We start from the raw sequence: 27,849 nt of genomic DNA, 5'->3' as shown, positions 1-27,849 counted from the left end.
TGTCTGTTTCACCGCAATATTTCTGTTGTCACATGCAATTGATGCGATACAATAGAACTTTATTAATCCCAGGAGGGAACCTGCTCTGCCAACAGTCATAAACACAAAATACATGAAACGTCAAATTAAAGTGACGAGTGGAAAGGATTGGGGATGTGTAAAGATTGAGGATGGGTGGAGTCAGTCTCAGTCTACCCCACGACAGAAGGGGGAGGAGTTGTACAGTTTGATAGCCACAGGGAAGAAGGATCTCCTGTGGAGTTCTGTGCTGCATCTTGGTGGAACCAGTCTGTTGGTGAAGGTGCTCCTCAGGTTGACCAATGTGTCATGGAGGGGGTGAGCTGTATTGTCCAGGATGCTCCGCAGTTTGAGGTGCATCGTCCCCTCCAAGACCAACCTCCCATGAATCCAACTCCGCCCCCAGGATGGAGCCAGCCTTCCTGATGAGCTTGTTGATCCTGTTGGCGTCTGCAGCCTTCGCCCTGCTGCCCCAGCACACGGCAGTGAAGTAGATGGCACCGGCTACCACCGATTGGTAGAACATCTGCAGCATCTTACGGCAGACGTTAAAGGAGCGGAGCCTTCTCAATAAGTACAGCCGGCTCTGTCCCTTCTTGTACAGGGCCTCAGCGTTCCTGGACCAGTCCAGTTAACTGTCCAGGTACACTCCAAGGTATTTGTAGTCCCTGGTAAACTGCACATCCACACCATTGATGGAGACAATCTCCTTAATCTTTTTAGTTTGCAGACACAAAATAAACTCAGAGCAATGAAATAGATCTTTATTTTAGAACCATATAACCATATAACAATTACAGCACGGAAACAGGCCATCTCGGCCCTACAAGTCCGTGCCGAACAATTTTTTTTCCCTTAGTCCCACCTGCCTGCACTCATACCATAACCCTCCATTCCCTTCTCATCCATATGCCTATCCAATTTATTTTTAAATGATACCAACAAACCTGCCTCCACCACTTCCACTGTAAGCTCATTCCACACCACTACCACTCTCTGAGTAAAGAAGTTCCCCCTCATGTTACCCCTAAACTTCTGTCCCTTAATTCTCAAGTCATGTCCTCTTGTTTGAATCTTCCCTATTCTCAAAGGGAAAAGCTGATCCACATCAACTCTGTCTATCCCTCTCATCATTTTAAAGACCTCTATCAAGTCCCCCCTTAACCTTCTGCGCTCCAAAGAGTAAAGACCTAACTTGTTCAACCTTTCTCTGTAACTTAGTTGCTGAAACCCAGGCAACATTCTAGTAAATCTCCTCTGTACTCTCTCTATTTTGTTGACATCCTTCCTATAATTGGGCGACCAAAATTGTACACCATACTCCAAAATTGGTCTCACCAATGCCTTGTACAATTTTAACATTACATCCCAGCTTCTATACTCAATGCTCTGATTTATAAAGGCCAGCACACCAAAAGCCTGAAAATCCTGCAGGAAAAAAATGTGTTTGAACATTTTTTTTTGTGAGAGTCTGAATCTGTCTAGCCCCTAAACCAGAGGGCCAACTCTTTCACACAGAGGGTGGTGGGAATGGGAATCGAGCTGCCAGAGGAGGTAGTTGCGGCAGGTGCAATAATAACATTTAACAGACACTTGAACAGATACGTGGTATGGAAATGTTTAGAGAGATACGGGGTTATCGTACATGGCCGGTGTGGATGAGTTGGGCCAGGGGCCTGTTTCCGTGCTGTACGTCTCTGTGATACAAACCTAGATTTCCTCTTTGCCCAATTGCCTTGTCAAACCATTACGTGCCCCTGGACCATCTGGTTACTGGTGTGGAATGGAGCGGGGGACCTCATTGAAACTTACCGAATAGTGAAAGGCTTGGATAGAGTGGATGTGGAGTGGATATTTCAACTAGTGGGAGAGTCTAGGAATTAAAGGACGTTCTTTCAGGAAGGAGATGAAGAGACATTTCTTTTGACTAAATCTGTGGTGAAATCTGTGGAATTCTTTGCCACAGAAGGCTGTGGAGGCCAAGTCAGTGGATATTTTAAAGGCAGAGATAGATCGATTATTGATTAGTACAGGTGTCAGGGGCTATGGGGAGATGGCAGGGGAATGGGGTTAGGAGGGGGAGATAGATCAGCCATGATCGAATGGCAGAGTAGACTTATTGGGCCAAGTTGCCTAATTCTACTCCTATCACTTATGACCTTAAGACAAAAGTTGGGACATCATGATGAGCTGCACAAGTTGTTGGTGAGACCACACTTGGATCCGTGCAATGTTCTGTTCAGCCAGTTATAGGAAAGATGTCATTTAAGTTGGAAAGGGTGCAGGAGAGATTGACCGGGATGTTGGCTGGTCGTGTGTTATGGGGAGAGGTTGGATAGGCTGGGCTTTTTTTTTTCTTTGGTGCTAGGAGTCTGAGGAGTGACCTTACTGACTGCAGAGAGATAGATACTTTGGATTAACTTCACAAAAATAATGCCTTGTCCAAACTGAGCAGGTCCAAGCGTTAAGCCAAAAAATTACAATGTGCAGGAGGAACTCAGCGGGTCAGGCAGTATCTGTGGAGAGAATGGTTTAGAGTCAACCTGAAGAAGGGTGCTGATCCGAAATGCCATCTGTCCATTCCCTCCACTGATTCCATATAACCATATAACAATTACAGCACGGAAACAGGCCATCTCGGCCCTTCTAGTCCGTGCCGAACACATATTCTCCCCTAGTCCCATCTACCTGCACTCAGACCATAACCCTCCATTCCTTTCCTGTCCATATAACTATCCGATTTATTTTTAAATGATAAAATCGAACCTGCCTCCACCACCTTCACTGGAAGCTCATTCCACACAGCCACCACTCTCTGAGTAAAGAAGTTCCCCCTCATGGTACCCCTAAACTTCTGTCCCTTAATTCTCAAGTCATGTCCTCTTGTTTGAATCTTCCCTATTCTCAAAGGGAAAAGCTGATCTACATCAACTCTGTCTATCCCTCTCATCATTTTAAAGACCTCTATCAAGTCCCCCCTTAACCTTCTGCGCTCCAGAGAATAAAGACCTAACTTATTCAACCTATCTCTGTAACTTAGTTGTTGAAACCCAGGCAACATTCTAGTAAATCTCCTCTGTACTCTCTCTATTTTGTTGACATCCTTCCTATAATTGGGCGACCAAAATTGTACACCATACTCCAGAATTGGCCTCACCAATGCCTTGTACAATTTTAACATTACATCCCAGCTTCTATACTCAATGCCCTGATTTATAAAGGCTAGCACACCAAAAGCCTGAAAATCCTGCCTGCAGGAAAAATATGTGTTTGAACATTTTTTTTTGTGAGAGTCTGAATCTGTCTAGCCCCTAAACCAGAGGGCCAACTCTTTCACACAGAGGGTGGTGGGAATGGGAATCGAGCTGCCAGAGGAGGTAGTTGCAGCAGGTGCAATAATAACATTTAACAGACACTTGAACAGATACGTGGTTCGGAAATGTTTAGAGAGATACGGGGTTATCGTACATGGCCGGTGTGGATGAGTTGGCCCAGGGGCCTGTTTCCGTGCTGTACGTCTCTGTGATACAAACCTAGATTTCCTCTTTGCCCAATTGCCTTGTCAAACCATTACGTGCCCCTGGACCATCTGGTTACTGATGTGGAATGGAGCGGGGGACCTCATTGAAACTTACCGAATAGTGAAAGGCTTGGATAGAGTGGATGTGGAGTGGATATTTCAACTAGTGGGAGAGGTCTAGGAATTAAAGGACGTTCTTTCAGGAAGGAGATGAAGAGACATTTCTTTTGACTAAATCTGTGGTGAAATCTGTGGAATTCTTTGCCACAGAAGGCTGTGGAGGCCAAGTCAGTGGATATTTTAAAGGCAGAGATAGATAGATTATTGATTAGTACAGGTGTCAGGGGCGATGGGGAGATGGCAGGGGAATGGGGTTAGGAGGGGGAGATAGATCAGCCATGATCGAATGGCAGAGTAGACTTATTGGGCCAAATTGTCTAATTCTACTCGTATCACTTATGACCTTAAGACAAAAGTTGGGACATCATGATGAGCTGCACAAGTTGTTGGTGAGACCACACTTGGATCCGTGTGCAGTTCTGTTCAGCCAGTTATAGGAAAGATGTCATTTAAGTTGGAAAGGGTGCAGGAGAGATTGACCGGGATGTTGGCTGGTCGTGTGTTATGGGGAGAGGTTGGATAGGCTGGGCTTTTTTTTTTCTTTGGTGCTAGGAGTCTGAGGAGTGACCTTACTGACTGCAGAGAGATAGATACTTTGGATTAACTTCACAAAAAGAATGCCTTGTCCAAACTGAGCAGGTCCAAGCGTTAAGCCAAAAAATTACAATGTGCAGGAGGAACTCAGCGGGTCAGGCAGTATCTGTGGAGAGAATGGTTTAGAGTCAACCTGAAGAAGGGTGCTGATCCGAAATGCCATCTGTCCATTCCCTCCACTGATTCCATATAACCATATAACAATTACAGCACGGAAACAGGCCATCTCGGCCCTTCTAGTCCGTGCCGAACACATATTCTCCCCTAGTCCCATCTACCTGCACTCAGACCATAACCCTCCATTCCTTTCCTGTCCATATAACTATCCGATTTATTTTTAAATGATAAAATCGAACCTGCCTCCACCACCTTCACTGGAAGCTCATTCCACACAGCCACCACTCTCTGAGTAAAGAAGTTCCCCCTCATGGTACCCCTAAACTTCTGTCCCTTAATTCTCAAGTCATGTCCTCTTGTTTGAATCTTCCCTATTCTCAAAGGGAAAAGCTGATCTACATCAACTCTGTCTATCCCTCTCATCATTTTAAAGACCTCTATCAAGTCCCCCCTTAACCTTCTGCGCTCCAGAGAATAAAGACCTAACTTATTCAACCTATCTCTGTAACTTAGTTGTTGAAACCCAGGCAACATTCTAGTAAATCTCCTCTGTACTCTCTCTATTTTGTTGACATCCTTCCTATAATTGGGCGACCAAAATTGTACACCATACTCCAGAATTGGCCTCACCAATGCCTTGTACAATTTTAACATTACATCCCAGCTTCTATACTCAATGCCCTGATTTATAAAGGCTAGCACACCAAAAGCCTGAAAATCCTGCAGGAAAAATATGTGTTTGAACATTTTTTTTTGTGAGAGTCTGAATCTGTCTAGCCCCTAAACCAGAGGGCCAACTCTTTCACACAGAGGGTGGTGGGAATGGGAATCGAGCTGCCAGAGGAGGTAGTTGCAGCAGGTGCAATAATAACATTTAACAGACACTTGAACAGATACGTGGTTCGGAAATGTTTAGAGAGATACGGGGTTATCGTACATGGCCGGTGTGGATGAGTTGGCCCAGGGGCCTGTTTCCGTGCTGTACGTCTCTGTGATACAAACCTCGATTTCCTCTTTGCCCAATTGCCTTGTCAAACCATTACGTGCCCCTGGACCATCTGGTTACTGATGTGGAATGGAGCGGGGGACCTCATTGAAACTTACCGAATAGTGAAAGGCTTGGATAGAGTGGATGTGGAGTGGATATTTCAACTAGTGGGAGAGTCTAGGAATTAAAGGACGTTCTTTCAGGAAGGAGATGAAGAGACATTTCTTTTGACTAAATCTGTGGTGAAATCTGTGGAATTCTTTGCCACAGAAGGCTGTGGAGGCCAAGTCAGTGGATATTTTAAAGGCAGAGATAGATAGATTATTGATTAGTACAGGTGTCAGGGGCTATGGGGAGATGGCAGGGGAATGGGGTTAGGAGGGGGAGATAGATCAGCCATGATCGAATGGCAGAGTAGACTTATTGGGCCAAATTGTCTAATTCTACTCGTATCACTTATGACCTTAAGACAAAAGTTGGGACATCATGATGAGCTGCACAAGTTGTTGGTGAGACCACACTTGGATCCGTGTGCAGTTCTGTTCAGCCAGTTATAGGAAAGATGTCATTTAAGTTGGAAAGGGTGCAGGAGAGATTGACCGGGATGTTGTCTGGTCGTGTGTTATGGGGAGAGGTTGGATAGGCTGGGCTTTTTTTTTTCTTTGGTGCTAGGAGTCTGAGGAGTGACCTTACTGACTGCAGAGAGATAGATACTTTGGATTAACTTCACAAAAAGAATGCCTTGTCCAAACTGAGCAGGTCCAAGCGTTAAGCCAAAAAATTACAATGTGCAGGAGGAACTCAGCGGGTCAGGCAGTATCTGTGGAGAGAATGGTTTAGAGTCAACCTGAAGAAGGGTGCTGATCCGAAATGCCATCTGTCCATTCCCTCCACTGATTCCATATAACCATATAACCATATAACAATTACAGCACGGAAACAGGCCATCTCGGCCCTTCTAGTCCGTGCCGAACACATATTCTCCCCTAGTCCCATCTACCTGCACTCAGACCATAACCCTCCATTCCTTTCCTGTCCATATAACTATCCGATTTATTTTTAAATGATAAAATCGAACCTGCCTCCACCACCTTCACTGGAAGCTCATTCCACACAGCCACCACTCTCTGAGTAAAGAAGTTCCCCCTCATGGTACCCCTAAACTTCTGTCCCTTAATTCTCAAGTCATGTCCTCTTGTTTGAATCTTCCCTATTCTCAAAGGGAAAAAGCTGATCTACATCAACTCTGTCTATCCCTCTCATCATTTTAAAGACCTCTATCAAGTCCCCCCTTAACCTTCTGCGCTCCAGAGAATAAAGACCTAACTTATTCAACCTATCTCTGTAACTTAGTTGTTGAAACCCAGGCAACATTCTAGTAAATCTCCTCTGTACTCTCTCTATTTTGTTGACATCCTTCCTATAATTGGGCGACCAAAATTGTACACCATACTCCAGAATTGGCCTCACCAATGCCTTGTACAATTTTAACATTACATCCCAGCTTCTATACTCAATGCCCTGATTTATAAAGGCTAGCACACCAAAAGCCTGAAAATCCTGCAGGAAAAATATGTGTTTGAACATTTTTTTTTGTGAGAGTCTGAATCTGTCTAGCCCCTAAACCAGAGGGCCAACTCTTTCACACAGAGGGTGGTGGGAATGGGAATCGAGCTGCCAGAGGAGGTAGTTGCAGCAGGTGCAATAATAACATTTAACAGACACTTGAACAGATACGTGGTTCGGAAATGTTTAGAGAGATACGGGGTTATCGTACATGGCCGGTGTGGATGAGTTGGCCCAGGGGCCTGTTTCCGTGCTGTACGTCTCTGTGATACAAACCTCGATTTCCTCTTTGCCCAATTGCCTTGTCAAACCATTACGTGCCCCTGGACCATCTGGTTACTGATGTGGAATGGAGCGGGGGACCTCATTGAAACTTACCGAATAGTGAAAGGCTTGGATAGAGTGGATGTGGAGTGGATATTTCAACTAGTGGGAGAGTCTAGGAATTAAAGGACGTTCTTTCAGGAAGGAGATGAAGAGACATTTCTTTTGACTAAATCTGTGGTGAAATCTGTGGAATTCTTTGCCACAGAAGGCTGTGGAGGCCAAGTCAGTGGATATTTTAAAGGCAGAGATAGATAGATTATTGATTAGTACAGGTGTCAGGGGCTATGGGGAGATGGCAGGGGAATGGGGTTAGGAGGGGGAGATAGATCAGCCATGATCGAATGGCAGAGTAGACTTATTGGGCCAAATTGTCTAATTCTACTCGTATCACTTATGACCTTAAGACAAAAGTTGGGACATCATGATGAGCTGCACAAGTTGTTGGTGAGACCACACTTGGATCCGTGTGCAGTTCTGTTCAGCCAGTTATAGGAAAGATGTCATTTAAGTTGGAAAGGGTGCAGGAGAGATTGACCGGGATGTTGTCTGGTCGTGTGTTATGGGGAGAGGTTGGATAGGCTGGGCTTTTTTTTTTCTTTGGTGCTAGGAGTCTGAGGAGTGACCTTACTGACTGCAGAGAGATAGATACTTTGGATTAACGTCACAAAGAGAATGCCTTGTCCAAACTGAGCAGGTCCAAGCGTTAAGCCAAAATATTACAATGTGCAGGAGGAACACAGTGGGTCAGGCAGTATCTGTGGAGAGAACGGTTTAGAGTCAACCTGAAGAAGGGTGCTGATCCGAAATGCCATCTGTCCATTCCCTCCACTGATTCCATATAACCATATAACCATATAACCATATAACAATTACAGCACGGAAACAGGCCATCTCGGCCCTTCTAGTCCGTGCCGAACACGTATTCTCCCCTAGTCCCATCTACCTGCACTCAGACCATAACCTTCCATTCCTTTCCCGTCCATATAACTATCCAATTTATTTTTAAATGATAAAATCGAACCTGCCTCCACCACCTTCACTGGAAGCTCATTCCACACAGCCACCACTCTCTGAGTAAAGAAGTTCCCCCTCATGTTACCCCTAAACTTCTGTCCCTTAATTCTCAAGTCATGTCCCCTTGTTTGAATCTTCCCTACTCTCAGTGGGAAAAGCTTATCCACGTCAACTCTGTCTATCCCTCTCATCATTTTTAAAGACCTCTATCAAGTCCCCCCTTAACCTTCTGCGCTCCAAAGAATAAAGACCTAACTTGTTTAACCTTTCTCTGTAACTTAGTTGCTGAAACCCAGGCAACATTCTAGTAAATCACCTCTGTACTCTCTCTATTTTGTTGACATCCTTCCTATAATTAGGCGACCAAAATTGTACACCATACTCCAGATTTGGTCTCACCAATGCCTTGTACAATTTTAACATTACATCCCAGCTTCTATACTCAATGCTCTGATTTATAAAGGCTAGCATACCAAAAGCCTGAAAATCCTGCAGGAAAAAAATGTGTTTGAACATTTTTTTTTGTGAGAGTCTGAATCTGTCTAGCCCCTAAATCCCTTTTCCCCATTAACACAATTGCTTTTATAATTTTCTATATCACGAGGTTTCTTAAGGGCCTGTCCCACTTACGCGATTTTTTCAGCGACTTGCCGGCACCCTAGCTCGTTGAAAATTTCCAACATGTTGAAAATCCAGCGCAGACCAGAAAAAGGTACGACTCTTTGGGCGACTACTCACAACCGTACAGGCAACATGTCGTGGGGTGAAGCCTGTTTAGTCATGAGTGGTCCTTCGCTCCAGAGATGCTGCCTCACCCGCTGAGTTTCTCTGACATTTTTATCTACCTTCGATTTTTCCAGCATCTGCAGTTCCTTTTAAAAAAAAGTTCTTAGTTGTAGTTGCTTAACAGGCCTGTAAACATGACACACACACACAGATGATGCTACACTTGTTGCTTTACCTCCCCCCTCGACTCCATTCAAGGACCCAAGCAGTCATTCCAGGTGCGACAGAGGTTCACCTGCACCTCCTCCAACCTCATCTATTGCATCCGCTGCTCTAGATGTCAGCTGATTTACATCAGTGAGACCAAGCGTAGGCTTGGCGATCGTTTCGCCCAACACCTCCGCTCGGTCCGCATTAACCAACCTGACCTCCCGGTGGCTCAGCACTTCAACTCCACCTCCCATTCCGTATCAGACCTTTCTGTCCTGGGCCTCCTCCATGGCCAGAGTGAGCACCACCGGAAACTGGAGGAGCAGCACCTCATATTCCGCTTGGGCAGTCTGCACCCCAGCGGCATAAACATTGACTTCTCCAATTGCTGTCTCCTCCCCTTCTCAGCTCCTCCCCCAGCCCTTGGCTCCTCCTCTTCCTTTCTTCTTCCCGCCCCCCCCCCCCCCCCCCCACCTGAGATCAGTCTGAAGAAAGGTTTCAGCCTGAAACGTTGCCTATTTCCTTCGCTCCATAGATGCTGCCTCACCCACTGAGTTTCTCCAGCACTTTTGTCTACAATTGATTTTCCAGCATCTGCAGTTCCTCCTTAAACACACAGATAATATATTTTAAAGAGGAATTCAATAAATGAATAACTTCAATGCTAGAGCAGAAAGGCCAAAGTCCTTAGTGCAAACAAAGACATTCCATAATTCATAGTTGCAGTTGGTGTCGTGCAGTGTTGAAGAGCCTGATGGTTATTGGGAAGAAACTATTCTTGAACGTGGTGGTCATGGTTTTCAGATACTATACCTTCCTCCCGATGGTAGTAGCGAGATGAGAGTGTGGCCAGAGTGGCCAGGGTCTATGATGATATTGGCTGCCTCCTTTTGCAGCATCGCCTCCGGTAGATCCACTCAGTGGTGGGTACGTCAGTGCCAAGGGTTTAGTTCATAATCAGACTCTGCAAGGTCTTTCTCGCCAGTCAGAAGATCCAAAAGCTTAAACCCCTGTCCCACTGTACGAGTTCATTCAAAGAGTTCTCCCGAGTTTGCCCTGATTCGAACTCGGTGATTTATGGTAACGGCCGCTCGTAGGTACTCGGGGCTCTCGTGGACATTTTTCAGCGTGTTAAAAAATCTTCACGAGTCTTCCCGTGCTTACCTGCCATTAGCGAGTCTTCCCGAGTACCTGCCGTTAGCGTTACGAAGCCACTAAGAGAGCTCCGACGTACCCGCTATGTACATTCTCTGTGCTTACAACCAGTTTGATTTTTTTTTAAACTCGGGAGAGCTCTTGGAATGAACTCGTACCGTGGGGCAGAGCCATTAAAACCACCTAGAAACATAGAAACATAGAAATTAGGTGCAGGAGTAGGCCATTCGGCCCTTCGAGCCTGCACCGCCATTCAATATGATCATGGCTGATCATCCAACTCAGTATCCCGTACCTGCCTTCTCTCCATACCCTCTGATCCCCTTAGCCACAAGGGCCACATCTAACTCCCTCTTAAATACAGCAACCTACCACCAGATTGAAGAGCGGCTTCTTCCCTGTGTGTGTATGTGTGGGGTGGGGGGGGGGGTGGGGGGGAGAGGACCAGTGGGTGGGGTAGAGTCCACATTGGCTTTGACTCTACTGGGCAAGGAACAGGATAAGGCAGCAACTAGGTGGGCTCGTTGAATGTTCCCAGTCATCAGACTTTCCCCCTTCCCCCTCCACCGCCATCATCTTGTGATCCATGTTGGGCGCCTGAGCTTTGGGGCTGAGGGGCACGATGGGCCGGGTGGTCTTTCCTCACCCTATATCGCAGCCACGAGGTGCCTGAAGGTAATGCTGCTGTTTCTCCATCGTTCTCTGCCAGGTCAGGGAGTGTTGTACTACAGACTGATCCTGAATGGGCCGCACATCGAAGTACTCAATCTAACCGGCATCAGGCTGACCATTAACTCAGAGGTAAGCTTCGCATTTGTAGAGACATAGAAACATAGAAAAATAAGTGCAGGAGTAGGCCATTCGGCCCTTCGAGCCAGCACCGCCATTCAATATGATCATGGCTGATCGTCCACAATCAATACCCCGTTCCTCTATCTAATGCCCCTGGTCCCACTTAGGAAACCTGAACGGAAACCTCTGGAGACTTTGCGCCCCACCCAAGGTTTCCGTGCGGTTCCCAGAGGTTGCAGGTGGTTGCCGGAGGTTGCAGGTAGTGGAAGCAGGTAGGGAGACTGACAAAAAACCTCCGGGAACCTCCGGGCGGGGCGCAAAGTCTCCAGAGGTTTCCGTTCAGGTTTCCTAAGTGGGACATGGGCATAACTCTCTCTTTCAGCGAAACATTCAGCGAATCGGCCTCCACTGCCTCCTGAGGCAGAGAATTCCACAGATTCACAACTCTCTGGGTGAAAAAGTTTTTCCTCATCTCAGTCCTAAATGGCCCACCCCTTACTCTTAAACTGTGACCCCTGGTTCTGGACTCCCCCAACATCGGGAACATTTTTCCTGCATCTAGCCTTTAAGAATTTTATACGTCTCTATAAGATCCGCTCTCACCCTTCTAGTGGAACATCGAGGATAGGACGGTTCTAATGGTCCCACTGCAGGAAGGGCGTGGAGGTTTTGAAGAGGGTACAGGTTTAATAGAATGCTGACAGGATTAGTGAGTACTGGCTGTGTGAAGAGGATGGGCAAACTTGGATTGTTTTCCGTGGTATGTTGGAGGTTGAAGCAGCCTGCACCCCAGTGGCAGGAACATTGACTTCTGTAACTTCAACTAACCCTTCCTTTCCCTCTCTCTCCAGCTTCTCTGACCAGTCTGACTATCCCCCTGATCAAATGTTATCTCTGTCTGCTCAGCTGTCACTCTCTCCTGGCTAACAATGATCTATTCTATATTTTCCTTCAGCTGCATCCCCTTTGATGTCTCCATTTTCACACCTTACACTTCCTTATCTCGGTGTCTCCCTCTCCCTGCCCCCGACTCGCAGTCTGAAGAAGGGCCTCGACCCATTCCTTCTATCAACAGATGCTGCCTGATCCCGCTGAGTTACTCCACCATTTTTGTGGCTCTCTTCAGTGTAAACCAGCATCTGCAGTTCCTTCCTTACCCGTTCAACACTGCTCCTGAGATTCCATGGACTTCATTGGAACTGAACAGCAAGCAGCCACCGACTCACACCCATGCTTTTGTGTTTACGAAAGGAACTGCAGATGCTGGAAAATCGAAGGTACACAAAAATGCTGGAGAAACTCAGCGGGTGCAGCAGCATCTATGGAGCGAAGGAAATAGGCGACGTTTCAGGAGGATGAAGTCAATGAGATCTCAGGAGCAGAGTTCACGGACACTTACTATCACAGAAGCCCGTTTATGACCAGCAACTGAGGAAGAGAGTAAAGATTTGAAAGTGCATAGCATTATATCATCGGGAACTGCATGGAAACAGGCCCTTCGGCCCACCAAGTCCGTGCTGGCCATCACCAAGGTGACCAAGAACAAAGGAGGCTGCAGAAAGTGGTGGACATTGCCCGGACCATCACGGCCACTGATGCCCCCACCATCTAGGACATCTACAGGAAGGAAACTAATATCATCCAAGGCCCACACTACCCAGGCCAGGCTCACATCTCGATGCTATCATTGGGCAGATGGTGCAGGAGCCTGAGAACCATTACCTCCGGGACCAAGGACAGCTTCTTCCCTGCAGCCATCAGGCTCTTGAAACACCCTGCACAAAACTACCGCAGCAACTAGGAATTACCATGGACGTTGTCTATGTAGCATGGCACACTTGTATAGGTTGTACCACACAGCTTGTCCCGTCACCGAGAATTACTGATTATCAATTCATTGCATTATCCATTATTGGATATCTATTTGTTGCATTGTGAAGGAAGGAACTGCAGGTGTTGATTTAAACTGATGATAGACGCAAAATGCCGGAGTAACTCAGCGGGACAGGCAGCATCTCTGGAGAGAAGGAATGGGGCTGAAGAAGGGTCGAAACATCACCCATTCCCTCTCTCCAGAGATGCTGCCCGTCCCGCTGAGTTAAGGGCCTGTCCCACTTGGGAGTCATTTCCACGTCATTTACGTGACGTGACGTAGGCAGTGATGCGTGGTTGCGCGCGGCGCCCCAGAATTTTGGGATGTACAAAATCTTTGCACTCCATCTGTGTGACACGCAAATGACGCCCAAGTGGAACAGGCCCTTAAACTCCAGCATTTTGTGCCTACCTATTTGTCGTATTGTGGTGTTGGTGTGTCTGTGAATCAGCAGCAGGTAAGAATTTCATTGCAGATGCTGGTTTACAAAAAAAACACCAGAGCTGGAGTAAAGGGCCGGCCCCACGAGCATGCGACTCCATGAGACAAGCGCAACCTAACGTGGTCGCTTGAGCCGTACGGCCTCGCGGGGCCGGTCCCACTTCGATCGCTGGAGCCCTATGGAGTTGTGCGGAGCTGGTCCCGACATCGCGCGGGGCTCTGAAAAACTGACACTGTTCAAAAATTCCGTGCGGCAACGGCCTGCCGGCCCGCAGCCGCATTGAGGCCGTACCCACCGTCTCGACGGGCGTGCGCAGTGTCGCGATGCCGTACGCAGCGTCTTGACGCCATACGTCACGCGCGAACCTCCCGCGGACTTCGCTCAAGCTTCACATCAACTCGTACGGGGATCACTCGACCTCCGCGCGGCCCCCGCTTCCGGTTTGGTCGCGCTTGCCGCATGCAGTCGCATGCCCGTGGGACAGACCCTTAACTCAGCATATCAGGCAGCTTCTGTGGAGAACATGGATAGGTGGCATTTCAGGTTGGGACCCTTCTTCAAACTGGGGGGGGGGGGGGGGGGGGGGGCTGTAAAAGAGGTGGGGGCTGGACAAAACCTGGCAAGTGTACACAGAGGGAGGTTTAATTGGCAGAGGGTCGAACAGAAGTTAGAGATGGAAAGGAGACAAACGACTTTAGTTTTAGTCTCGTTACAACATGGAAACGGGCCATTCGGCCCGTCGAGTCCACGCCGGCCAACAATCGCCCGTTCACGCTAGTTATCCCAGTACATTGGTGGCAAAAACAGGAAAGTAGATTGTTATCTGAATGGTGGCCGATTAGGAAAGGGGGAGATGCAACGAGACCTGGGTGTCATGGTACACCAGTCATTAAAAGTAGGCATGCAGGTGCAGCAGGCAGTGAAGGAGGCGAATGGTATGTTAGCATTCATAGCAAAAGGATTTGAGTATAGGAGCAGGGAGGTTCTACTGCAGTTGTACAGGGTCTTGGTGAGACCACACCTGGTGTATTGCGTACAGTTTTGGTCTCCTAATCTGAGGAAGGACATTCTTGCCATAGAGGGAGTACAGAGAAGGTTCACCAGACTGATTCCTGGGATGTCAGGACTTTCATGTGAAGAAAGACTGGATAGACTCGGCTTGTACTCGCTAGAATTTAGAAGGTTGAGGGGGGATCTTATAGAAACGTACAAAATTCTTAAGGGGTTGGACAGGCTAGATGCAGGAAGATTGTTCCCGATGTCCAGAACGAGGGGTCACAGTTTAAGGATAAAGGGGAAATCTTTTAGGACCGAGATGCGGAAAACATTTTTCACACAGAGAGTGGTGAATCTGTGGAATTCTCTGCTGCAGAAGGTAGTTGAGACCAGTTCGTTGGCTATATTTAAGAGGGAGTTAGATGTGGCCCTTGTGGCTAAAGGGATCAGGGGGTATGGAGAGAAGGCAGGTACAGGATACTGAGTTGGATGAACAGCCATGATCATATTGAATGGCGGTGCAGGCTCGAAGGGCCGAATGGCCTACTCCTGCACCTATTTTCTATGTTTCTATGTTTCTATGTTTCTACATATGAGGGGGCAATTTAGAGACCAATTAACCGATAAACCAGCACGGTTTTGGGATGTGGGAGGAAAGCGGAGCACCCGGAGAAAACCCACGCGGTCACGGAGAACGCGCAAACTCCGCACAGACAGCACAGTAAAGTCAGGATTGAACCCGGGTCTCTGAAGCAGTGAGGCAGCAGCTCTACCGCTGCGTCTCTGTGCATGTAAAGCCAGAGGGAGGGATATAGGTAGGTAGAGGGGACGGGGGGGGGGGGGGGGGGGGGGGGGGGGGGGGGGGGGGGGGGGACTAATGGGTTTATTTCTGTATGAAGGAACTGCAGATGCTGGTTTGAACCAAAGATAGACACACAATGCTGGAGTAACTCAGCGGGACAGGCAGCATCTCTGGAGAGAAGGAATGGGTGACGTTTTGGATCGAGACCCTTCTTCAGAGATGCTGCCTGTCCCACTGAGTTACTCCAGCATTGTGTATCCCTAATGTTCCATTCCCAGTGCATGTGACAATCAAACACTCTTGGCTCTTGATTTCTTTTTCAGAAACTTGAGAAGATGGGACTGCGACTGGCTGCCAAGTTGAACCTGAACTACTTTGACTTCACCGATATATCGCTCAGACACGTGATTAGACATTGGGTCGTAATGAAGGTCTGAAGAGCCAGGATGGGAGATGGAGGCTCAGTCCGGAATTATACCCTATCTGGAGCCGTCACACATGGAGTTTCGAGCCCTATCTCTCCTCCGCATCACCCTCTTGCAGTTCCTGAATTTATCACCAAGGAAATCTATTCTACACTTTGGAGGAGTGACCTTTTTGTGGCCATTTGGCCTCCCATCACCACCGCATAGTTCAAAAACCGAGATTTTCTTGACTTTACATTTTATTTAACTAAAAGGTTGATTTCACAATTTTATTTAGTAATCAGCTTATTAAGTTAGAAGTTGATTGATCACTAAATCAAAATGAGAGAGGGCATATTGATGGAAATAAACTGTTGATTAAAATTTAATTGATATGTGTATGAGCACCTTTTCATCTACAAATACAGCACTGGCTTGGAGGCAGTGTCACAGTTTTTCTGTGACAAGGGCCAGGGGATATGGGGAGAAGGCAGGAACGGGGTACTGATTGGGGATGATCAGCCATGATCACATTGAATGGCGGTGCTGGCTCGAAGGGCCGAATGGCCTACTCCTGCACCTATTGTCTATTGTCTATTCCTTAGAAACGGTGGCGGTCACGGGTTGCGCAGCGGTAGAGTTGCCGCCTTACAGCGAATGCAGCGCCGGAGACCCAGGGGGTTCGATCCCGACAACGGGCGCTATCCGCACGCAGTTTGTACGTTCTCCCCGTGATCTGCGCGGGTTTTCTCCGAGATCTTCGGTTTCCTCCCACACTCCAAAGGCGTACAGGTTTGTAGGTTAATTGGCTTGGTATAAATGTAAAAGATTGTCCCGAGTGGGTAAATGCGCGGGGATCGCTGGTCGGCGCGGACCCGGTGGGCTGAAGTGCCTGCTTCCGCGCTGTACCTCGAAACTAAGCTAAACTATACACAAGAGGGAGCAGAGGTAAATAACAAACTGCTGGACGAACTCAATGGGTCAGACAGCATCTGCGATGGGCATGGACAAGCAATATTAATGGACGTTGTCTGTCCATTTCCCTCCACAGATGCCGCCTGACCTGCTGAGTTCCTCCAGCAGTTTGATTTTTGGTTTGGTTGATGCATCACTTACACTGAACGGGATCAGCCAGCGAGAAAGACAGGAAGATGAGGAAACAGTGAATGCTCCAAGTTTCGGCAAACATTGAATTATCCGATTTTAGGTAACTAACATACAACCCCTCATTCACTGAGCCCCACCTAGGCCTGCATCACTTCCCTCTCCCTCCCCTTTCATCTACATTACTGAACAATTCGTGCCTCTTCTATCCTCTCCTCAAGTCCTTTGTCTTGAGAAAGTCAAGTCCAAACCATCTGCTGATCCAACGCCCCCTCCCTCCCCTTCTCCCCATAGCCGCTGACATATTTTACTAATCAAGTCAAGTCAAGTCAAGTCAAGTTTATTTGTCACATACACATACGAGATGTGCAGTGAAATGAAAGTGGCAATGCTCGCGGAACAACAAAACAACCAAACAAATTATAAACACAACCATAACACACAATATTATTTTACATAATAAATAATAGAAGGAAAAACGTTCTGTAGAGTAATCCCTGGTGAGAAAGGCGTTTACAGTCCGAATTGCCTCTGGGAAGAAACTCCTTCTCAACCTCTCCGTTCTCACTGCATGGCAACGGAGGCGTTTGCCTGACCGTAGCGGCTGGAACAGTCCGTTGCAGGGGTGGAAGAGGTCTCTCATGATTTTGTTTGCTCTGGAGTGCATCTCCTGTTGTATAGTTCCTGCAGGGGGGTGAAGAATCTATCTATCTATCTCTGCCTTAAATAGGCAGGGCCTATCCCAATGATGTGCCTATCACGAGACTAAAACTAAAGACCCTATATCTCACAGTCTATTGACCGTGATCGGTGTATATCCACATCATTTCTCCAGGGAAGTTGCCTGAGTTACTCCACCACTTTGTCTCTTTTCTTTCAAGAAAGAGAGCAAGGGTTTGGGTCTTACTCAGTGAAGCCAAGCAAGCTCCCTTCCCATTCATTGTTCCCTTCAATGCACAAGAGGATGCCATTCAGCCCATCATGTCTGGGGTAGCCCCCTACACTGAGCTACCACAGTAGTTTCGCTCCACTGATGGTGGCCCTGCAGCAGATATTATTGTCACGTGCACCGAGGTGCAGAGAGAAGTTTGTGCGCCTGTAATCCAGTCAAAGCATGCAGTACATGAGTACAATCACGCCATACACACGTGCAACAAGGGGTAGTGCAAAGAGAAAAATGCCAGCCTACAGAATATAGTGTTACGGTGTTATAGTGATACTGTTACAGAGAAAGTGCAGATTAAAAAAATGTGCAAGGGCCAGGACTGCATGAGATAGGTTGGAAGATCAGGAATGCACCCCAGCTTAGCCCTAGGAGGACCGTTCAATAGTCTGATAACAGCAGGGATGAATTCTCAGATACCCTGAATCTGGTGGTACCCGCTTTCAAGCATGTATATCTTCTGCCTAATGGGAGAGGGGAGAAGAGGATGTGAGCTATCCTTGGTTATGCTTTACACTAATCACAAACCCAAACCAGTTTCATTCTCCTCCCATTGCCATCAACTCCCTCCAGATTCTCCCCTCACCCACACACTAGGGTCAAGAGATTGAAGAGTCAAAAGTGTTTTAGAAGGAACTGCAGATGCTGGAAAATCGACGGTAGACAAAAATGCTGGAGAAACTCAGAAATGGAGAAAACTGGAGAAATGGGTGCAGCAACATCTATGGAGTGAAGGAAATAGGCAACGTTGTGGGCCAAAACTCTTCTTCACACTGATGTAGGGTGGGGGGGGGGGGAAGAAGAAAGGAGAAAGGAAGTGGAGGAGCCTGAGGGCTGAGGGAGAGCTGAGAAGGGGAGGAGATAGCAAGGGCTACCGGAAATTGGAGAAGTCAATGTTCATGCCGCTAGGGTGCAGACTGCCCAAGCGGAATATGAGGTGCTGCTCCTCCAATTTCCGGTGGTGCTCACTCTGGCCATGGAGGAGGCCCAGGACAGAAAGGTCTGATTCGGCATGGGAGGGGGAGTTGAAGTGCTGAGCCACCGGGAGATCTGGTTGGTTAATGCGGACCGAGCGGAGGTGTTCGGCGAAACGATCGCCAAGCCTACGCTTGGTCTCACCGATGTAGATCAGCTGACATCTAGTGCAGTGGATGCAATAGATGAGGTTGGAGGAGATGCAGGTAAACCTCTGTCGCTCCTGGAACGATTGCTTGGGTCCTTGAATGGAGTCGAGGGGGGAGGTAAAACGACAGGTGTAGCATCTCTTGCGGTTGCAAGGGAAAGTGCCCGGGGAGGGGGTGGTACGGGAGGGAAGGGAAGAATTGACCAGGGAGTTACGGAGGGAGCGGTCTTTGCGGAAAGCAGACGGCGGGGGGGGGGGAGAGATGGGAAGATGTGGCGAGTGGTGGGGTCACGTTGGAGGTGGCGAAAATGGACTATTTGTTGTATGTGACGGGTAGTGGGGTGAAAGGTGAGGACTAGGGGGACTCTGCCCTTGTTACGAGTTACAAGAGTAAAATGTGTTTATTGTCATGTGTCCCAGATAGGACAATGAATTTCTCGCTTGCTGCAGCACAACAGCATATGTAAACATAATACATAACGGGAGAAGGAAAAAAGTTCAATGTGTATATATACTGTACACATGCACACATACTCAATAAATAAACACATATAGTGCAATAATAATAATAGTCTGTTGTAGTTCAGAGCTTATTTGTTGTCGTGTTTAATAGCCTGATGGCTGTAGGGAAGAAGCTGTTCCTGAACCTGGACGTTACAGTTTTCAGGCTCTTGTACCTTCTTCCCGATGGCAGGGGTGAGATGAGTGTGTGGCCAGGATGGTGTGTGGGTCTCTGATGATGCCGGCTGCCTTTTTGAGGCAGTGACTCCGATAAATCCCTTCGATGGTGGGGAGTTCAGAGCCGGTGATGGACTGGGCAATGGTCATTTACAATGGCCAGCCATTCTACCAGTTTGCACATGTGGGTCATAGAACAGTCGTGCACAGAAGCAGGCCCTTCAGCCCAACTCATCCATGCCGCCCAACATGCCTTTCTACGCTGATCCCATCTGCCTGTGTTCGACCATAAACCTTTCCTATCCATGTACCTGTCTACAACTTCTTGTATCTGCCTTAACCATTTCCTCTGGCAGCTCATTCCATATATCCACTACCCTCTATGTTGGAACCTGCCCAACAGATCCCCTGTTAAATCTTTCCTCCTCTCACTTGAAATTTATGCCCTTCCATTTTAGACTTCCCTACCTTGGGGAAATGGACCTAAAGATTCACCACATCTGTTCCCCTCACGATTTGATACAACTCTTTCACATATCCCCTCAGCCTCCTTCCTTCCCTCCAGAGAAAACAGTCCCAGCCTTTCCAATCTCATTATAACAATGTCCTTATCCAATCCTAGCAACATTTAAATAGAACAGCACAGTACAGCAACAGGCCCATCGGCCCACAATATCTGTGCTGAACATGAAACCAAGCTAAATTAATCACATCTGCCTGCACGTGGTCCATATCCCTCTATTTCATGATATATCCGTGTGACCATCTAAAAGCTTGCAGGATGTGTTCGGCGAAACGATCGCCAAGCATCTCTGGAGAGAAGGAATGGGTGACGTGTCGGGTCGAGACCCTTCTTCATGAAGGCAAACATGTCATGGGCCTTGAGTTAAACACAAAGTGCTGGAGTAACTCAATGGGTCATGAAGTGTCTCGACCATTCACTCCCTCCAGACCTGCTGCCTGTCCCGCTAAGTTACTCCAGCGTTATTTTGTCTATACTGAAATAATTCAGTGGGTCAGGCAGAATCTCTGAGGGATGTGGACAGGCGATATTTCGGGTTGGGATCCTTCTACAGACTCATAGTCATCATCAGTCTGACCATGCATCCTAATAACCATATAACCATATAACAATTACAGCACAGAAACAGGCCATCTCGGCCCTACAAGTCCGTGCCGAACAAATTTTTTTTCCCTTAGTCCCACCTGCCTGCACTCATATCATAACCCTCCATTCCCTTCTCATCCATATGCCTATCCAATTTATTTTTAAATGATACCAATGAACCTGCCTCCACCACTTCCACTGGAAGTTCATTCCACACAGCTACCGCTCTCTGAGTAAAGAAGTTCCCCCTCATGTTACCCCTAAACTTCTGTCCCTTAATTCTGAAGTCATGTCCTCTTGTTTGAATCTTCCCTATTCTCAAAGGGAAAAGCTTGTCCACATCAACTCTGTCTATCCCTCTCATCATTTTAAAGACCTCTATCAGGTCCCCCCTTAACCTTCTGCGCTCCAGAGAATAAAGACCTAACTTATTCAACCTGAAACAACACCTATTCATGTTTTTCTGAGACGCTGCCTCACCCACTGAGTTACTCTCAGGTCCAGGAGCGGAAGTCGCTGCCTTAAAAAGGCAGCTAACATCATCAAGGACCCACACCATCCTGGCCACGCACTCGTTTCACCATTGCCATCGGGAAGAAGGTACAGGAGCCTGAAAACTGTAATGTCCGGGATCAGGAACAGCTTCTTCCCCACAGCCATCAGGGTATTAAACATGACATCAAATAAGCTCTGAACTACAATAGACTATTATTATTATTGCACTATATATAAGTGTTTATTTATTGAGTATGTGTGTATGTGTATATATACACACGGACCTTTTTCTCTCCCATTATGTACTATGTTTACATATTCTGTTGTGCTGCAGCAAGCGAGAATTTCATTGTCCTATCTGGGACATATGACAATAAAACATTCTTGACTCTTGAGGTCTGGAGGAGTTTGGGGAGAAAGCAGGAACAGGCCAGGGGGTTAACAGAATTTTGGAAGCTTGCAGACTCAGATTGCTGCAGCTAGATGGCGAGAGTGCCTGCAAAATGAGGCAAACTCGCTCAGTCACTGCAACGGCTCCCTCTGCTGTTGGGACATGGTGGAGCAGTTCATGGTGGGAACTGACTTGTCTCTGAGAGGCACTCAGGTCATTCTCTGTCTGCCAAAAGAAAGGCACAAGGTGCTGGAGTAACTCAGCGGGTCAGGCAGCATCTCTGGAGGACATGGATAGGTGACGTTTTGGGTTGGGGGCCCTTCTTCAGACTGAGGGGGGTGGGGTGTCGAATGGGATCGTCGAGGATGGAGTTAAAGGGAAAGGGTTTTTTAAATGTGTGAGCGTAGAGACCGAGGGGTGTAAAATGAGGGTAGAAGCAATAGGTAGCAAGATGAAAAGTAAAAGTGGCAGGCAGACAAATTCAGGGCAAAAATCAAAAAGGGCCACTTTTCAACATAATTGTATAAGGGGTAAGAGTGTTGTAAAAACAAGCCTGAAGGCTTTGTGTCTCAATGTAAGGAGCATTCGTAACAAGGTGAATGAGTTGAATGTGCAGATAGCTATTAATGACTATGATATAGTTGGGATCACGGAGACATGGCTCCAGGGTGACCAAGGCTGGGAGCTGAACATCCAGGGATATTCAATATTCAGGAGGGATTGACAGAAAGGGAAAGGAGGCGGGGCAGCGTTGCTGGTTAGAGAGGAGATTAAAGCAATAGTAAGGAAGGACATTAGCTTGGAGGATGTGGAATCGATATGGGTAGAGCTGCGAAACACTAAGGGGCAGAAAACGCTAGTGGGAGTTGTGTACAGGCCACCTAACAGTAGTAGTGGAGTTGGGGATGGCATCAAACAGGAAATTAAAAATGCGTGCAACAAAGGCAAAACGGTTATAATGGGTGACTTCAATCTACATATAGATTGGGTGAATCAAATTGGCAGGGGTGCTGAGGAAGAGGATTTCTTGGAATGTATGCGGGATGGTTTTCTAAACCAACATGCAGAGGAACCAATGAGAGAGCAGGCTATTCTAGACTGGGTATTGAGTAATGAGGAAGGGTTAGTTAGCAGTCTTGTTGTGCGTGGCCCCTTGGGCAAGAGTGACCATAATATGTTTGAGTTCTTCATTAGGATGGAGAGTGACATTGTTAATTCAGAAACAAGGGTCCTGAACTTAAAGAAAGGTAACTTTGAGGGTATGAGACGTGAATTGGCCAAGATAGACTGGCAATTGATTCTTAATGGGTTGACGGTGGGTATGCAATGGAAGGCATTTAAAGACTGCATGGATGAACTACAACAATTGTTCATCCCAGTTTGGCAAAAAAATAAATCAGGGAAGGTAGTACACCCATGGATAATAAGGGAAATCAGGGATAGTATCAAAACAAAAGATGAAGCATACAAATTAGCCAGAAAAAGCAGCCTACCAGAGGACTGGGAGAAATTCAGTCCAACAGAGGAGGACAAAGGCCTTAATTAGGAAAGGGAAAATAGATTATGAAAGAAAACTGGCAGGGAACATAAATACTGACTGCAAAAGCTTTTATAGATATGTGAGGAGAAAAAGATTAGTTAAAACAAATGTAGGTCCCTTGCAGTCAGAAACAGGTGAATTGATCATGGGGAACAAGGACATGGCAGACCAATTGAATAACTACTTTGGTTCTGTCTTCACTAAGGAAGACATAAATAATCTGCCGGAAATAGCAGGGGACCGGGGGTCAAATGAGATGGAGGAACTGAGTGAAATCCAGGTTAGCCGGGAAGTGGTGTTAGGTAAATTGAATGGATTAAAGGCCGATAAATCCCCAGGGCCAGATAGGCTGCATCCCAGAGTACTTAAGGAAGTAGCCCCAAAAATAGTGGATGCATTAGTGATAATTTTTCAAAACTCTTTAGATTCTGGAGTAGTTCCTGAGGATTGGAGGGTAGCTAATGTAACCCCACTTTTTAGAAAGGGAGGGAGAGAGAAAATGGGGAATTACAGACCAGTTAGTCTAATGTCGGTAGTGGGGAAACTGCTAGAATCAGTTATTAAATATGGGATAGCAGCACATTTGAAAAGTGGTGAAATCATTGGACAAAGTCAGCATGGATTTAGGAAAGGTAAATCATGTCTGACGAATCTTATAGAATTTTTCGAGGATGTAACTAGTAGTGTGGATAGGGGAGAACCAGTGGTTGTGTTATATCTGGACTTCCAGAAGGCTTTCGACAAGGTCCCACATAAGAGATTAGTATACAAACTTAAAGCACACGGCATTGGTTCAATATTGATGTGGATAGAGAACTGGCTGGCAAACAGGAAGCAAAGAGTAGGACTCCTCTGAGTCCTTTTCACAATGGCAGGCAGTGACTAGTGGGGTACCACAAGACTCAGTGCTGGGACCCCAGCTATTTACAATATATATTAATTATTTGGACGAGGGAACTGAATGCAACATCTCCAAGTTTGCGGATGACACGAAGCTGGGGGGCAGTGTTAGCTGTGTGGAGGATGCTAGGAGGCTGCAAGGTGACTTGGATAGGCTGGGTGAGTGGGCAAATGCATGGCAGATGCAGTATAATATGGATAAATGTGAGGTTATCCACTTTGGTGGCAAAAACAGGAAAGTAGACTATTATCTGAATGGTGGCCGATTAGGAAAGGGAGAGATGCAACAAGACCTGGGTGTCATGGTACACCAGTCATTAAAAGTAGGCATGCAGGTGCAGCAGGCAGTGAAGAAAGCAAATGGTATGTTAGCATTTATAGCAAAAGGATTTGAGTATATGAGCAGGGAGATTCTACTGCAGTGGTACCTGGAGTATTGCGTACAGTTTTGGTCTCCTAATCTGAGGAAAGACATTCTTGCCATAGAGGGAGTACAGAGAAGGTTCACCAGACTGATTCCTGGGATGTCAGGACTTTCATATGAAGAAAGATTGGATAGACTCGGCTTGTACACGCTAGAATTTAAAAGGTTGAGAGGGGATCTTATAGAAACTTACAAAATTCTTAAGGGGTTGGACAGGCTAGATGCAGGAAGATTGTTCCCGATGTTGGGGAAGTCCAGAACGAAGGGTCACAGTTTAAGGATAAAGGGGAAATCTTTTAGGACCGAGATGAGGAAAACTTTTTTCACTCAGAGAGTAGTGAATCTGTGGAATTCTCTGCCACAGAAGGTAGTTGAGGCCAGTTCATTGGCTATATTTAAGAGGGAGTTAGATGTGGCCCTTGTGGCTAAAGGGATCAGGGGGTGTGGAGGGAAGGCAGGTACGGGATACTGAGTTGGATGATCAGCCATGATCATATTGAATGGCGGTGCAGGATCGAAGGGCCGAATGGCCTACTCCTGCACCTATTGTCTATGTTTCTATGTTTCTATGATAGCGGGGTGTGGGGCTGGGGGTGGGGGGGGGGGGGGAGAAAGCTGTAGAGGGGGGGGGGGGGGGTGGAGAAGAGGGATGGGAGCAGCGGTAGAGTTGGTGAACACAGACCAAGGGGTTATTTGATCGATTGTTGGACGGAGGCTGAGCGACACAGTGGGGCAGCGGTAGAGTTGGTGAACACAGACCAAGGGGTTATGTGATCGATTGTTGGACAGAGGCCGAGCTGCACAGTGGGGCAGCGGAAGAGTTGCTGCCTCACAGCGCCAGAGATCAGGGGAAGGGGTTGGTTTTGGGCTAGTTGACTAATGTTCATACTGTTGGGCTGTAAGCCACCCAAATGGTGTATGAGGTGCTCTTCCTCCATGTGGCCTCAATCTTGCAACTGAGGAGGTCCAGGGCTAAAAGACTTTAGAGATACTAAGCGGAAACTGGCTCCATGGCCTACCGAGTCCTCGCCGACCGGCGATCCTCGGCGCACTAAATGGCTTGTCCCACTTGCCGTTTTTTTCGGCGACTGCCGGCATCGCCGACTGACGTGTCATGTCACCGAAACACTTGCCGCGTCACGTGGCGTAATGACGCATTGACGCGCGTTTTTTATTTCAAGTGTCGCATACATTTTTTTTTGTCACCGCTGGATTTTGAAAAGTTGAAAAATCTTTTAGCGACACTGATATCACGCCGGCAGTTGCCGAAAAAAACGGCAAGTGGGTCAGGCCCTTAACACTATCCGACACACACTAGGTATATCAGTATAGGATTCATTTTAAAATTCTTTTATTTGCTTTTAAATCCCTAAATGGTCTTGCCCCGTCCTACCTATCTGAGCTTCTTCACCCTTATACACCCGCCCGCTCTCTCAGGTCAGATGATCAGCTGCTCCTGAGTGGGCCTAAAGCTAAGCGGAAGCTCAGAGGGGACCGTGCCTTTGCTGTGTCGGCACCGAGATTATGGAATGATTTGCCTCTACACGTTAAACAGGCCCCTTCTCTGGCTGTTTTAAAATCATACCTGAAGACACATCTATTCTCCGTGGCCTTTGTAGACCAGTGAGGTGTCGACTTATTTATTTACTTTATTTGCTTGCGTGCTTCATACTCATGTTTTATGTTTTTTAATTTATTGTTGAATTTCGTATGTAATTTATGCGCCTCATGTTAGCTGTATGTTCTGTTGTTCTGCCTGTTTTATGATGTCTTGATTATTTTTTTTCTGTACAGCACTTTGGTCAACTTTGGTTGTTTTTTAAAGTGCTTAACAAATAAAGTTGGATTGGATTGGACACACACTAGGGACAATTTACAATTTAACCAAAGCCAATTAACCTATCAAACCTGTACGTCTTTGGAGCGTGGGAGGAAATAGGAGGTCTCAGAGAAACACACACAGTGACAGGGAGAACATACAAACCCGTAGTCAGGAACAAACCCGGATCTCTGGCAGAGTAAGGCAGCAACTCTACCGCTGCACCACTATGCAGCAAGGGCTTGGACACACTAGAGGCAGGAAACATGTTCCCGATGTTGGGGGAGTCCAGAACCAGGGGCCACAGTTTAAGAATAAGGAGTAAGCCATTTAGAACGGAGACTATATTATTCAAAAACGAGGTTGAATAAATTTTATCCAAACGTCTCTCCCAGATGCGATAAATGTTTGTTTCAAAACGCTAATATAACGCTAATATAACACATTCATTTGTAGGATGTACAAAGATGAATAAATTTTGGAGCGATATATTTGATATATTTACAAAGCTTTTCAAGTCAAGAATAGAACCCAAAACGGAATGGATTATATTTGGAATAATATACAACTGTTAAAATGTGGATTAGGAATATGATGGACATAGCACGCCTTGAAGAAATGAGACTCCGACTAATAGAGAAATATGACCAATTCTTAAGGAGTTGGTCTCGTTTCATCGACTATTTGGAATCATGTGATGCAGCGGTACCGTAAAGATTGCTGATTTCAGTTCATGACGTGGATAGATCTACATCTCCGAATACAGATTTGAAAAACTCTCTTTTAAGGGGCCTTCTCTTCTATTTCTACTTTCCACTTTTTCTTTTTATTTTTTATTTTTTATATACACACTTCACGTTTTTCTACTCTCTACCATTTATTTTTCCACTTTTTCCTCTTTCTATTGTTTTCTTTTTCTTGTCTTGCTTACTTCCTTTTCATAACATAAAACTAGAGGTTGTACATAGAATGGGTTACGGTATGACATAGTTGGCACCTAAAATTAGGTTCCACTGTACTGTTTTGTACTGTATTAACTTCTAATAAAATAAACAAAACAAAAAAAAAAAAAAAAAAAAGAACGGAGACGAGGAAACACTTTTTCTCACAGAGAGTGGTGAGTCTGTGGAATTCTCTGCCCCAGAGGGCGGTGGAGGCCGGTTCTCTGGATGCTTTCAAGAGAGAGCTAGATAGGGCTCTTAAAAATAGCGGAGTCAGGCGATATGGGGAGAAGGCAGGAACGGGGTACTGATTGGGGATGATCAGCCATGATCACATTGAATGGCAGTGCTGGCTCGAAGGGCCGAATGGCCTACTCCTGCACCTATTGCCTATTGTCTATTGTCCATTGCCACCCTAAAGTATGGGATTCACTCTGTCGATTCTGTATCACTGTTAGCGGCTGAAAGAATGAAGGTATTATTTTAGCAACGGGGTCAAGGAAGGAACGTTCACATCACGGCCCTGTTTCCACCCCCATCGTTCCAACACCTCGCACAAGAAGCACAAGAAGCAACAAGCCAGACACCAGTCTGTGCAGTTGCCGAGACGTGTGTTCAGCTCTGGCTGAGCAACTTCTAATGTTGTGTGTGGACTCGATAAGAAGATTTTAGCAAAATTGATTATAAGAGTCAGGAAATCCTGCTGCAGAGTTATGAAA

The 27,849-nt window shown here is 46.6% G+C and overlaps 1 protein-coding gene across 2 annotated transcripts in view; it reads left to right on the top strand.

Annotated features, from left to right (window-relative positions):
- LOC129715639 (cation channel sperm-associated auxiliary subunit TMEM249-like) overlaps window positions 1–16,047 on the top strand; it is a 29,563-nt gene extending 13,516 nt beyond the window's left edge. For both annotated transcript variants that reach the window (XM_055665509.1, XM_055665503.1), the window contains exons 4-5: window positions 11,065–11,156; window positions 15,584–16,047. In XM_055665509.1, the coding sequence (XP_055521484.1) occupies window positions 11,065–11,156; window positions 15,584–15,697 (206 nt within the window). In that variant the 3' untranslated portion in view covers window positions 15,698–16,047. The remainder of the gene's footprint in view (window positions 1–11,064; window positions 11,157–15,583) is intronic.
- Window positions 16,048–27,849: the final 11,802 nt, after the last annotated feature.

Source organism: Leucoraja erinacea, chromosome 2 (assembly GCF_028641065.1).
Source record: "Leucoraja erinacea ecotype New England chromosome 2, Leri_hhj_1, whole genome shotgun sequence".
Classification (NCBI taxonomy): domain Eukaryota; kingdom Metazoa; phylum Chordata; class Chondrichthyes; order Rajiformes; family Rajidae; genus Leucoraja; species Leucoraja erinaceus.
The sequence above is the reverse complement of the archived record's forward strand: the minus strand, read 5'-3'. Positions and strand labels throughout refer to the sequence as shown.